A 12,928-nucleotide genomic window follows, 5' to 3' on the forward strand; every position below is an offset into this window, starting at 1 on the left:
GTTGTCTGGTGGTGACTCACAGTAAGACACATACTTGACAGCATGGTCACTGTGTGTATGTAACAGAAACAAAAGCTTCATGGAAAACAATGCTTATCTTTATCTGATTCAGTCTAGTATTTTCTGTTTCAATTCTTAGATTCTTATTCTGTGTTTGTGGTAGATGCTTCTTCTTAGGTTAAGGAAATTGAAATTACCCTCTGTGTGAGGCAACATTTTGTTAGGAAACGAATGGTATGCTCAGTTGGTTTCAAAAAGGAACTATTAACAAAGGTAGGGTCAGAGCTTATGGCAATATGCAGGAGATCTTATAATGTTATACCATCCCTGGGCCTGATGTGGAGAGAATGGTTCCTGGAACCCAGGAAAGGTAACTTTATGAGAAGATATGACCTGGTAAGGAGAAAGCTAGAGAAGTAAATAACTGACCTCAACTCTTCTCGTACCCTCTAGTCTCTTATTTTTGTCTTCTAAGGGCAAGAAGGCAAAGGACCTCACTGATGCAGTTGATTTAAGTCAGCCTCTTGCGTGGAGAAGGGTGGAGTGGTAAAGGGACGATACATAGCATCTTTTCTGTTTTGATTTTTTCTTTTTTTGAGATAGGTCTGGGTCTGTTGCCCAGTCTGGAATACAGTGGCACGATCTCAGTTCATTGCAACCTCTGCCTCCCAGGCTCAAGCTATCCTCTCACCTTAGCCCCTTCCTCCTAAGTAGCTGGAACTACAGGTGTGTGTCACCAAGCCCAGCTAATTTTTGTATTTTTTGTAGAGATGGGATCTCACTTTGTTGCCTAGGCTAGTCTGGAACACTTAAGCTCAAGCGACCCTCTCACTTTGGTATCTCCCCACCCGTACCCCAACCTCCCCACAGTAGCTGGAACTACAGGCACAGGCCAGCATGCCTGGCTAATTTTTAAAAAGTTTTTTTGTAGAGATGAGGTTTCACTGTGTTGTCTAGGCCGGTCTTGACCTCTGAGGCTCAAGCCATCCTCTTGCCCCTGCCTCCCAAACTTCTGCGATTACAGATATGAGCCACGATGCCTGACCCTTCTAGTTTTAGGAAACAATTTAAAGCATGAATGAATATTGAATATTTTCCAGCTACCTTTTTGATATCTATTGAAATGATCATGTGAGTTTCCTTCTTTAATCTGTTAATGTGGTAAAATACAAAAATAAATTTCTATATTATCATGTCTGTAATCCCAGCTACTTAGGAGACTAAGGCAGGAAAGTCACTTGAATCCAGGAGGCAGAGATTGCCGTGAGTCGAGATTGGGCCACTATACTCTAGCCTTTCAGATTTTTTATTTGTTATTGTGACAGTACAATACTTTTTTTTTTTGAGATATGATCTTGCTCTGTTGCCCAGGCTGGAGTGCAGTGGCGCTATCTCTGTACTCACTACAACCTTGGCTTCCCAGGTTCAAGTGATTCTCCTCCCTCAGCCTCTTGAGTAGCTGGGATTACAGGCTCATGCTACCATGCCAGCTAATTTTTGTATTTTTGATAGAGATAGGGTTTCGCCATGTTAGACTGGAACTCCTGACCTCAGGTAATCCACCTACCTCAGCCCCCCAAAGTGCTGTGATTACAGGTGTTAGCCACCACACCTGGCCTAGATTACCTTTTTAATACAAAATTGCCCACTTGACAAAGCTTTTCCTAGTATTTTAAAACAATTTCTGCTCTGTCCGTTGAGATTCCCTTTTCATTCCTAATATTGTTTATTTTCCACTTCTCTGTTTTTCTCTATCAGCTTAGCTGTGAGCATTGTTAGAATTTAGTGGTTGTGGGAGGGAGAAAGAAGCCAAGTTCAGGATTTAGAATTTTATTTACTCTCTATGTTTTAGTATAGTAACTGTCTTCAGCTCTGCCTTGTCCCCAAGTTCTGAGATCCTTTGGTTTAAGTCTTGAGTGAACCTCTGTGAAGCCCAAACATCACTGCTCAGGTTAACACTTTTGTTTCATGTGAAAACTGAGAAGAATTGTACTAAGCATGCAAAACTAAGAAGAATTCCTTTTTTTTTCCTTGACAGTCCAGCTATTCATTTAAGAAAATATTTGTTATATTTTATTCTACATTTCTAGATAGAAAGATTTTTAGGTTATCTTATCTGGCATATTACAGTAAACACCACTACTTTTAAAACATATTAAAAATCAGAAGAAAAAATTTATCTCTTTTTCATTTCCATTTCAGAATTAAACTATGAGTAGTTTTAAATGCATATTTATTATTTTTCCTGTGCCTTTACAGAGATGATACACACATGTGTATCTTACTTAATTTCATGAACCTGCTATATATATTTGTATGTAATATGCCTTTTATATTTTTCATTTATAAATACATCATGGAGTTCTTTAGATCAGTACACAGAGATCTGTTTTATTCCTCTGTCTTGTAATTAGTTCATCCTCAACTCTGCACCCATGGTCATTGTGTTAGAAATGGAGGGACATTCAGGTATACTTGCTCTAAATTACCCTGTCCTGGAAGTGACTAATATCACTTCTGCTAACATTTCAACAGGGGAGTCTGGGAAACACAGTGTACCACATGGATATTTGATCTGCCAAGAGTCTACTACACTTGAGTTTATTCTGAAGAATTATGTTGCATACAGCTACTTGACATTAATATGATTTGGCATATATAATTAGATTCTAAAACAAGTTTTCATAAGCATTTTACACCAGTAAACTTCAGTGAGATAAAAGCAAAAATCCACTTACAGGTATAAAATAAATATGTGTTAAAGATTTGCTTTAACTTGTTTAATGAGGGAATCAGGTAGATTTTAAAACTGATTCAAAAGTGAAATCAAGGAAACACACATTTATGTGGAATAATGGAAGTTTGAAATGAATTTTCATATGGACACTACATTTCCTCCTCTCAGGATACATGGAGGAAAGTCAGAAGAGCGTCCTCTGACCAGAATTTATTTACATGTCTATGGACAAGAGTCATTTTGCATTTGCTATCAATATCTGTAACTTACAAAGTTGTAAAATAGTCCAAGGACAGTAAAAGGCTAGAATTAGATAACCAAGAAGAGAGTGCTCTAAATAATACATAGTTACTCTTTGGAGACCCACAGTAATATTTTTTGCTTGTTCCAAGTTTACTTGCAATTGAAGCCAAACCAGATGAATTATGATTCAACATAATATATTTTATCTGAGAAATGTGCAGGGCAGTTACAAAGCATTATAGGAACCTAGCAATGTTATATTTCTCTGTTTCAGGTTTATGCTGCTGACTGTACTGATGGTGTTCTCCTAGAGCTACGAAAATATTTACCACAATATTATGGCATCTGGTCACCTCCCACTGCACCAAATGGTAATCTTTTCATAAAAATTATCTTTTAACTCATGAGCATAGCTTCTTTAAAAGCCTTATATGAAATTAAAATTTGACCTAGTATGTATTACAAAAACACAAAATATGTATGTTTTGCTTTCTAATCTTTCTTTCACTAAATAAAACTTATTAATACTTTTGTTTTCATAACCATTTTTAAAATGGCATATACAAGTAAATGGTCAATCTCTTATAGTTGAATGGAAGTTTATATACTTAATGCTCTCTTAATTTGTAGATGTTCTGTCCTAATTTATTGTGCAGTTTCTTTTCTCATTTTGAGTAATGTTTTAAAAATCAAGAAAAATACTGTCTCTGCATGACTTCCTCCCTGCCTCTTAACCTATTCCTTCATCCCTCACCTCTAGGCTTTAAATTAGTCCTTTGAAAAACACTGGTAAGTTCATAGAGAATAAAATGACCTAAATAAGGGTGCAGAATTTCTCTTTTTAAGATTAACTAATACTTGAAGCAGTATTTGCCCCCAGAAGGCCTTTACCAGAGCATACACAATTTAATTAAATAAGCAGCTTAACTGAGTAACCATTGACAAAGGTGAATTGAGGAGAAACAGCCTCAAACTTCAATGTTTAAAAATAACCTGTGGTCTTGTTAAAATGCAAATGTATAAGCCCAACTCCCAGACATTTTTTTTTATACAGGTGTATGTTGGAGTATAGTGATATGCTTGTTAAATAAAAGCCATGGGTGTTTCTGTTGTGGATAGTTCTTGAAGCACACTTTGAGGACAGAAAGAGAAGGGGATTCCAGTCTGTCTCTGCCTATTCCTTTTGTCAGTTCTTGTCTTCCTATGACTTACTGACTTCGTGTGCCAGGTTTCACTAATAGGGAACCCTGGTATCTCTCTGTGAGTCTCCTCAGCTAGCTAATAGTAAATTGATGGTTCCCTTTTATTTAGGAGTCCCCTGTACTTTAACTGTATGGAAAAAAAGAAAGTGAGCCGAAGCTCCATCAACTATCTTTTTTCCTTCCTCCCTCCCTTAATTCCTTCCTTCTTTTGGTGGGCTTACAGGTCTTTTTATTCATATATATATATATGAATAAAATATATATATATTTAATATATATAGATGAATAAAAAGACCTGTTCATATATATGAATAAAATTATATATATTTATATATAAAAATATATATATTCAAATATATATTTATATTTATATATATTTCTACACACACACATACACGCATACACACACAGATACATATTTGTCTATGATTCAGATAAATATTTTGCTTAAATTACTTCACAAGTCATTATGATTGCCCCAAATTTGGTCCTTATTCTCTATATAATCTCTCACACATGCCTGTAGAAACTCCTTTTCTTCGTAGACCTTTCCATTTAATGTCTTCTTTTTCATTCCCCCTTTCTGGTAAGTGGAAGTTTTCAGGAATGCTAGAAATGAGACAAAGGAAAGGAGAAGTTACAGTATCTAGATTCCAATGAACATTGCTTCTGATTGCTGTTTAATTTAGAGTAAATCATTATTCTTCCGCAAAGTGATGCCGAAAAATTAACAAAGGTTGCTGAGGATGGTGTTTGATTAAAAATCTAGATAATTAAATGCTTAGTTTAAAAGATTGTTTGGAAAGAGTAGATAACTAGCAAACACAGCATAATTACTATGAATAGAGTATACAGAAAGAATTTGGACAAGAGAAGAAATATTTTAATTAAAGATAACATTTTTAGTTTAGGACTACTAGCATATGATTTAAATAATCAGAGGATTGCTAGTAATCAATCTTTTTGGCCTTTAATACTATATAATCTTGAAGTTCAGCTATGCTAATATAGAAGGAGCAGTAACTTTGAAGTTAAAATATTTGGCCTCCATCTTGGTTATTTACAAGTTTTGTGAACTTGGCTAACTCAGTAACTTTTTTGAGCTCCACCTTTTCTACAAATAGAAAGTAATACCACAGAGTTGCAAAGATGCATGTTATCTTATGTGAAAATATTGTATAAACTCTAATTCTCTCATTTGAAAATAAATGGAGATATTGGTGCTACTAAGATGAGAGGATGAAGTAAGGAAGCTGAGTGAAGAGAGGAGAAAATATAAACTGAAGGTTAAAAAAGGACAAGGAATATAGTTATATGTGATAACAGAGTGGTCCAGTAGTACCAACAATTGCCTCAAGGGTTTTTCTACTTATTTCCTACTTTGTTAGCTTTGGAAGAAGTTGGACAAGTTGATATTACTAGCAGTTTCATATAATCATCTTTCTGTTTTTATCCTTTTGATTGTAAATGAAAGAAATATAAGATGGCAAACTTATGTACATGTTTAGCTCACAGGATCATGAAAACATATTTTCTTTTTGTTTTTTTTTTGTTTTTGAGTCGGAGTTTTGCTGTTGTTACCCAGGCTGGAGTGCAATGGCACAATCTCGGCTCATCGCAACCTCCACCTTCTGGATTCAAGCAATTCTCCTGCCTCAGCCTCCCGAGTAGCTGGGACTACAGGCGCGCAGCACCATGCCCAGCTAATTTTTGTATTTTTAGTAGAGACGGGGTTTCACTTTGTTGACCAGGGTGGTCTTGATCTCTTGACCTCGTGATCCACCCGCCTCGGCCTCCCAAAGTGCTGGGATTATAGGCGTGAGCCACCGTGCCTGGCCAAAACATATTTTCTTAAATTTTAGTAGAATACTACAGTTTGCATGACTGTGTTTTATGTGGTCTTAAACTAATGACATTATTTCCTGTTGGTTTTGTTGTTGTTTGGGTGTCTTTTCTTATGTGTTCAGAGTGGAGTTTTATAAAGCTGATATTGTTTTTAATAATCCGAAGTAGTAAAATGCTGAAAGCCAACTTGTTCAACAAATTATTACATAATAATAATTTGAAGAATAAGAATGTTCTGACCAATGAGGTTTTTTTCTTTTAATTTTGTAATGGTAGTTTTATTGAGGTATAATTCACATACCATAAAACTCACCCATTTAAAGCATACAACTCAGTGGCTTCTAGTATATTCACAGAATTGTATGATTACCACAATTATCTAATTTTAGAACATGAACAGTGGAATGTGAAATATATAACATTTGTTGGCAATTAGCTTTGAACATTTCAGGCTAGTTATATATAATAAATAGCATTTGTACCTGTGTATAAACACATAAAAGGCTATACATGTAGCATCCAAAACCTTTGGGTATAATTATTTGGAGGGACAGAAAAGTATAACATCAAGTAGGTTTGAAAAAAATTGAGTTTTCAAAATGTAATCTCTAGCCTGATTGATTGGCAGTTTTCTGGATCTAGCTACTAGTCATGTTGCAGGAAGCGTGAACTGAAACAAGCTGACATACATGTCTGTTACATCCCTCTTCCTTTACCCCAAATCTGGGGCCTCAGGTCTCTACTTATTATTCTTTCTGCTTTCAACTTGTGTTGTTCTTAGAAATAGCTGAAGATTGATACAGAAAAGAAAGGTCTTGTCTCTTCTCTTAGTCTATTTTTCATACTGCTTTAAAGATATTTCCTGAGACTGGATAATTTATAAAGAAAAGAAGTTTAGTCACCTCACAGTTCTGCATGGCAGAGGAGGCCTCAGGAAACCTATAATCATGGTGGAAGGTGAAGGGGAAGCAAGGCACATCTTACATGGTGGCAGGAGAGAGAAAGTGCAGGGGAAACTGCCACTTTTAAAACCATCATATCTCATGAGAACTCCCTCACTATCATGAAAACAATGTGGGGGAAAACACCCATATAATCCAATCACCCCCCAACCAGGTTCCTCCCTCAGCACATGGGAATTGCAATTGGAGCTGAGATTTGGGTGGGAGCACAGAGCCAAACCATGTCATCTGTTTTTCCAGTTGGCTTCATAATTGAGCAGTCGTTCTTCATCTGGTCTTTCCTTCTTTTTTGTGAGGTTTAGAAATCAAGATGGTAGCTAATACCTGGTAGATTTTCCAGAGAGGGTAAGGAAAAACTTAATGAAACTTGAAACCCATATTTTCATAATTTATGAAATCAACAATATTGATTAAGGGGATATCAGTAAGTACTCCTTCAATTCCCTAAATGCCCTCCCTGTTTCCTTCCCTTTAAAGGAACTAGTTATTTCATCTTTACTATTTATTTATCTGTAGACTTTTCGAGACTTTTCTGTCAGGCACTTTTTACCTCTTTTTCTTAGGGCATCAAGACTAACTATAGAAAATTAGCTAAAGGAACTTTTTTAATACCTAATGTATTATTAGACAATATGTATATTTAATTTATGTTTAAGATTAATTATATTTAATTATATATATTTAACAAAATAGAAAAATTTTCTTCATTCATAGTCACCTTATGTAATCTTAATTTTTTTTAAAAATTTTATTATTTTTTTTGAGACTCTCGCCCAGGCTGGAGTTCAGTGGTACAATCTTGGCTCACTCCAACCTCCGCCTCCTGGGTTCAAGGGATTCTTCTGCCACAGCTTACCGAGTAGCTGGGATTACAGGCACACGTCACCACACCCAGCTAAGTTTTATATTTTTAGTAGAGATGGGGTTTCACCATGTTGACCAGGCTGGTCTTGAACTCTTGACCTCATGATCCACCTGCCTTGGCCTTCCAAAGTACTGGGATTACAGGTGTGAGCCACCACACCCAGCCATTTTTTAAAAAATTTCAATAGGTTTTTGAGAAACAGGTGGTGTTTGTTTACATGAATAAGTTCTTTAGTGGTGATTTCTGATATTTTGGCATACCCATCACCTGAGTAGTGTACCCAATGTGTAGTCTTTTATCCCTCACCTGCCTTCTGCCCTATCCTCAGAATCCCCAAAGTCCGTTGTATTATTCTTATGCCTTTGCATCCTCATAGCTTAGCTCCCACTTATGAATGAGAACATATGATGTTTGGTTTTCCATTCCTGAGTTACTTCACTTAATCTAATGTAATCATATACTGTCATCAGCATCATGAAATATACACATATTTTGAGCATGAAAACAATATCCTTGGTAAAGCCACAGAGAGATCTTATTTAGTCTGCTTAAAACAGCAGGATGTGTTGTATTTCTTAACAGATAGTATTTTCATGGTCTTTACCTCAAAAAAAATTAAAGGACTATAGAAATTCTTTATATACTTTCTATAAATTAATAAATAATAGGTTATCGACCATAACCTCTTAAACATAACTATATTTCTAAACATTGTTACCTTTTGAAATGAACTCCACATATTTATGAAAGAGTAGATATCCTTTTATTTATTATACAAGTACTAGCACTAAGCTTGACAGACTGTCTCTTAAATCTGGGGTTTACAAGTGCCAGTCCTTAGACTTCTGCAGGACTGGCTTCATAAGAGTCCTAAATAGAGTTTCCAGAATTATAAAAGTAAATCTAGTTAATTATGCTATCTGTCTTTATGATACACACGTCTATGTATATATATGCAAAAATAAGCTCTATTCTAATATTCTGCCTTTACCTATAAACTACATCATATGAAATACTCAGTAATTATTTTACAAGGTATTTTCCAAACATATTAATATAGTCTATATTCTTGACTTTGAACAGAGTGAACTTAAACCATTCTAGATAGAGCATATCTATCTTGGCGCAGTGGCTCTCACCTGTAATCTTAGCCGTTTGGGAGGCTAAGATAGGAGGATTGATTAAGGAGGAGTTTAAGGTCAGCCTAGGCAACATAGCAAGACTCTATATCTACAACAAATTTTAAAAATTAGGCCAGGTGTGGTGGCTATTGCCTGTAATCTCAGCACTTTGGGAGGCTGAGGAAGGTGGATCACCCAAGGTCAGGAGTTCGAGACCAGACTGGCCAATATGGTAAAAACCCTGTCTCTACTAAAATATAAAAATTAGCCAGTCATGTTAGCGGGCTCCTGTAGTTCCAGTTACTCAGGAGGCTGAGGCAGGAGAATCGCTGGAACCCAGGATGTGGAAGTTGCAGTGAGCTGAGATTGCGCCACTGCACTCCAGCCTGAGTGACAGAGTGAGACCCTCTCAAAAAAAAAAAAAAAAAGAAAAAAGGAAAGAAAAATTAGCTGGGTGTGGTGGCATGCACCTGTAGTACCAGCTACTCAGGAGGCTGCAGTGGGAGGATCACTTTAGCAGGAGTTTGAGGCTGCAGTGAGCTATGATTGTACCACTATCCTCCAGCCTGGGTGACAGATTGAGACCTGTCTCAAACAAAAACAACAATAACAACAACAAAAATCTATCTTATTTTTAGTTTATTAGATTATTTTGGATGAGTCTTAGAACAAATTTTCTATTTGCCATCATCTTTTTAATGTTAATATTGAATCGGAGAAAACCCAGCTCTCATATTTACTGCAGTAACCTTTACCATCTGTAACCTTGACTAATTTGTGACGTTTCTTGAGAATTAAAAAAAATAGGCAAGCTGAGCTTATGGATGAGAGGGGGAAGGAATGATGAAATAGTAGTCTCAGAGGATGGAAAAATGAGGAGATTTGGGAAATAGAGAAAGATAGTTGAGCAACTTTAAGGGCCTACTTGGAGGTTAGTGGTCAGATTTGAGTGTGTTTTGCAGTCATGACACATGCAAAAGAGAGTTACTTTAACTTGAGATGAAATCAATATGTAATAAGTAGGTTTATTATATACAGGTATTCTTTTTAATATTGAACTAAAGACTAAGGCTTGATACTAGCCTGAGGGTTGGAGAATATCCATTATCAAGTGCATAATTGAGTTATGACTGCATCTTTTTATTTTGTGTTTATTATGCCTGTCTCGTCTGGAAGGGAGAGAACAGACTCCTGGGAATCATCTTATATTTTTACTTATACTGAATATTGAAGTTAGACCTGGACTCATTGGTGACCTAACATAGTTAGGAGGTTTTAATATTTATCAGTGACTTGCTTGTTTAATATTTATATACACTTACAGGTAAAATTAATAAATATTCAGTGAGTTCTAAATATGTAGCAGCCATTATGCTAAATGTAATGCTATTTCAACTCTTCAAAAGCACCTCTATGAAGGCAGAATTTTTATCTGTTTTCTTCACTTATGTGCCTTGACAGTAATTACATATGGAATCTATGGAATTTATTTTGGAGAGGATGTGGGAATATGTAACCTTCATTTATAGGACAGGACTGACACTATGCTGAGTGCTTTACTGTACATCATGTCATTTAGTCTTCTTAATATCCCTGCTGGTAGAGTCTATAATTATCTCCATTTTACATACAATTGAGGTTTTGAAAACTGATCCTGAGGTCACAGACTAGCAAATGATAGAGTTGAGATTTGAGCATACCTTTCCTTCTTCCAAAGCAATTGCTTTAAACTGTATCATCTCAGTTAAGATTCTTTGGGCACAAGTTACAGAAATAAACTTGAACTTGATTAAACAAAAAGGATAAGTTCTTATAAAGATATGAGGGTGTCTTATGAAAACCAGGGGTCATGCATTTGAACCTAAGATGGGACTGGAATCAGAATCTGAACCCTAGCCCAGGGAGATCTCTCTCCGCATATTTTCTTAACCCTTCCTCTTCTCTGCTTTACCTTTCTTGCTATCAATGTCTCTCCCTTCCCTACCAAGGGACTTGCATGTTATATAGTACCAGTCACCCACAGAGGTCAGCAACAGGTTTTCTCTGTGTTCCAGTTCCAAATTGGCAAGACTGGCCAAGCTTGTATCAGGTATTTGCTCCTGCCCTAGTGACTGTGGCCCATGGGCTGGATTCCCAAAGTATGATGGTGCTGGCAAAGGGACCACTTCTGTAGGTCTGAGGATAGTTCTTGAGCTGGGCAGACACACTGATGACACAGTGACATCCCATCTGTTCTAGTCAAGTGTTTTTAAAACTTCTTTGTCTAAAAGGATAAAAAAACAAGAAAACACTGGGTCTTTAGGCCATGAGGGGAATAATCTTCTTTGTCTATGATACATAATAAATACATTACATTGCAACTCAGCGTTTGTAAGACAGAGACCAACCCAGACAACAATGCTTAGTAAAGTAAGACTAAATAAGTAAGTAAAGTAAGACTTTTAAAATAAGACTTTATGTCCTATTTCTCTATTTACCTTTTTCAAAAGCACGTGCAGTTAAGTTGTGAGATACATGGTATCACATTCTTTCTTAAGAATTCTGCATCTCTAAGCAGGTTTTGATGTTTACTTTTTGACTCAGAGGGAAAGATATAAATGAGAATCTCAAATTCTTATTTTCACTTAAAAAAATTTGAGATTAGAGAATGGAAAGAAAACACCAAGCCAGTCTTCAGTAGGCTTAACTTATGGTTTTATTTCTGAAGGCTAATAAGAAATAATTTAGCAGCTATTTGGTAATTCCAAACATATGAAACATAACAAGAACCTGAAAGTAAAGTAAAGAAAAACACATTTGGCTAGTCTAACTAAACATCAAATAAAACTCATTATACTTGTCCCTATTTACTGAAGGGATGCCTCAATTTGTTATAGGGTGAGGAAAGGCCAAGTCTGAAGTTCCATTGGACTGTAGGAATTGGAAGGGCAAATACTCATTTATTCAGCAAAGACATATTGTATTTCCACTATATATAGAGTTTGCATTTGTATTTTTCTCCTTTCAAAGAGAAAAAGGCAGAGATAGGTGATTTTATTTCAGATTGCAAAAGGCAGAGATAGGTGATTTTATTTCAGATTGCAAAAGGCAGAGATAGGTGATTTTATTTCAGATTTGCTACCCTAGCTTCTGTCATCTTTGTCGTATCATAAAGAAACAGTTTGTTGTTTGTTTTTAATCAGTACCAAATTGACAGGTAGAAGATACTAACCCTACACTGAGGTATAAATGCTGTGACAGTTAGCTAGGTTCTCTCACTATCTTTATACTCCCGTATACAACTTTACTTCAGTAAGATTTGTGGAATATGTTGAGTCTAAATTAATGATAATAAATTTATGAATGCCAAGAATCTACTGTACTATATATTACAATCTAATTAGTTTTTTTCTGATATTTGAAATTCAAGTCTTTTTACTGAAATTATTATGTAGCCCTAGAGAGGGGCTGGATCTGTTTTCTTCTTTTTTACTTAAGATGGTTGGAGATGGGAGGAGAAAATCTGAAGGTAACTATCCTGTGCTGCTTTCTTCTTTCATACCATTCGTGGTTATCTTTTAGACGCAGAAGCTTGGGTGTGTTCCAGCTCCTTCATCAAGATATTTTTCCACTTGTCTCATTAGCTTTCACAGACAACAGTTTCATGTCTGTGTCAAGATCTTTTGTTTTCTCTTATCCTGAAGGTGTCTGTCTGGGAGAACCTTCCTTTTAGGTGTGGAGGGTTCCTGGGGTGTGTCAGTGCTGCTCCCTTGGACTGCAGTAACTTTTTTGTCCTATCTGGGCTTAACTTCACCTAGTTCTACAGAGTTATAACCTTGCTCTCATCATCTTTGACTAAGGGGTAAAAAGTAACTCTTATCCTTGAAGGAGAAGATTTATACCTTTTAAATCTAAGGGGCTTAAAACTTTTTCAAACCCTAACTGGGTTCTCACTTTTGTTTGAGCACAAATTT

At 36.0% G+C, this 12,928-nt stretch overlaps 1 protein-coding gene across 2 annotated transcripts in view; it reads left to right on the top strand.

Annotated features, from left to right (window-relative positions):
- The window catches only part of IPMK (inositol polyphosphate multikinase), a 67,613-nt gene that overhangs the window by 26,087 nt on the left and 28,598 nt on the right, over nt 1-12,928 (top strand). For both annotated transcript variants that reach the window (XM_009009910.4, XM_002756350.5), the window contains exon 3: nt 3,255-3,351. In XM_009009910.4, coding sequence (XP_009008158.1) covers nt 3,255-3,351 — 97 coding nt within the window. The remainder of the gene's footprint in view (nt 1-3,254; nt 3,352-12,928) is intronic.

Source organism: Callithrix jacchus, chromosome 12, assembly GCF_049354715.1.
Source record: "Callithrix jacchus isolate 240 chromosome 12, calJac240_pri, whole genome shotgun sequence".
Taxonomy (NCBI): domain Eukaryota; kingdom Metazoa; phylum Chordata; class Mammalia; order Primates; family Cebidae; genus Callithrix; species Callithrix jacchus.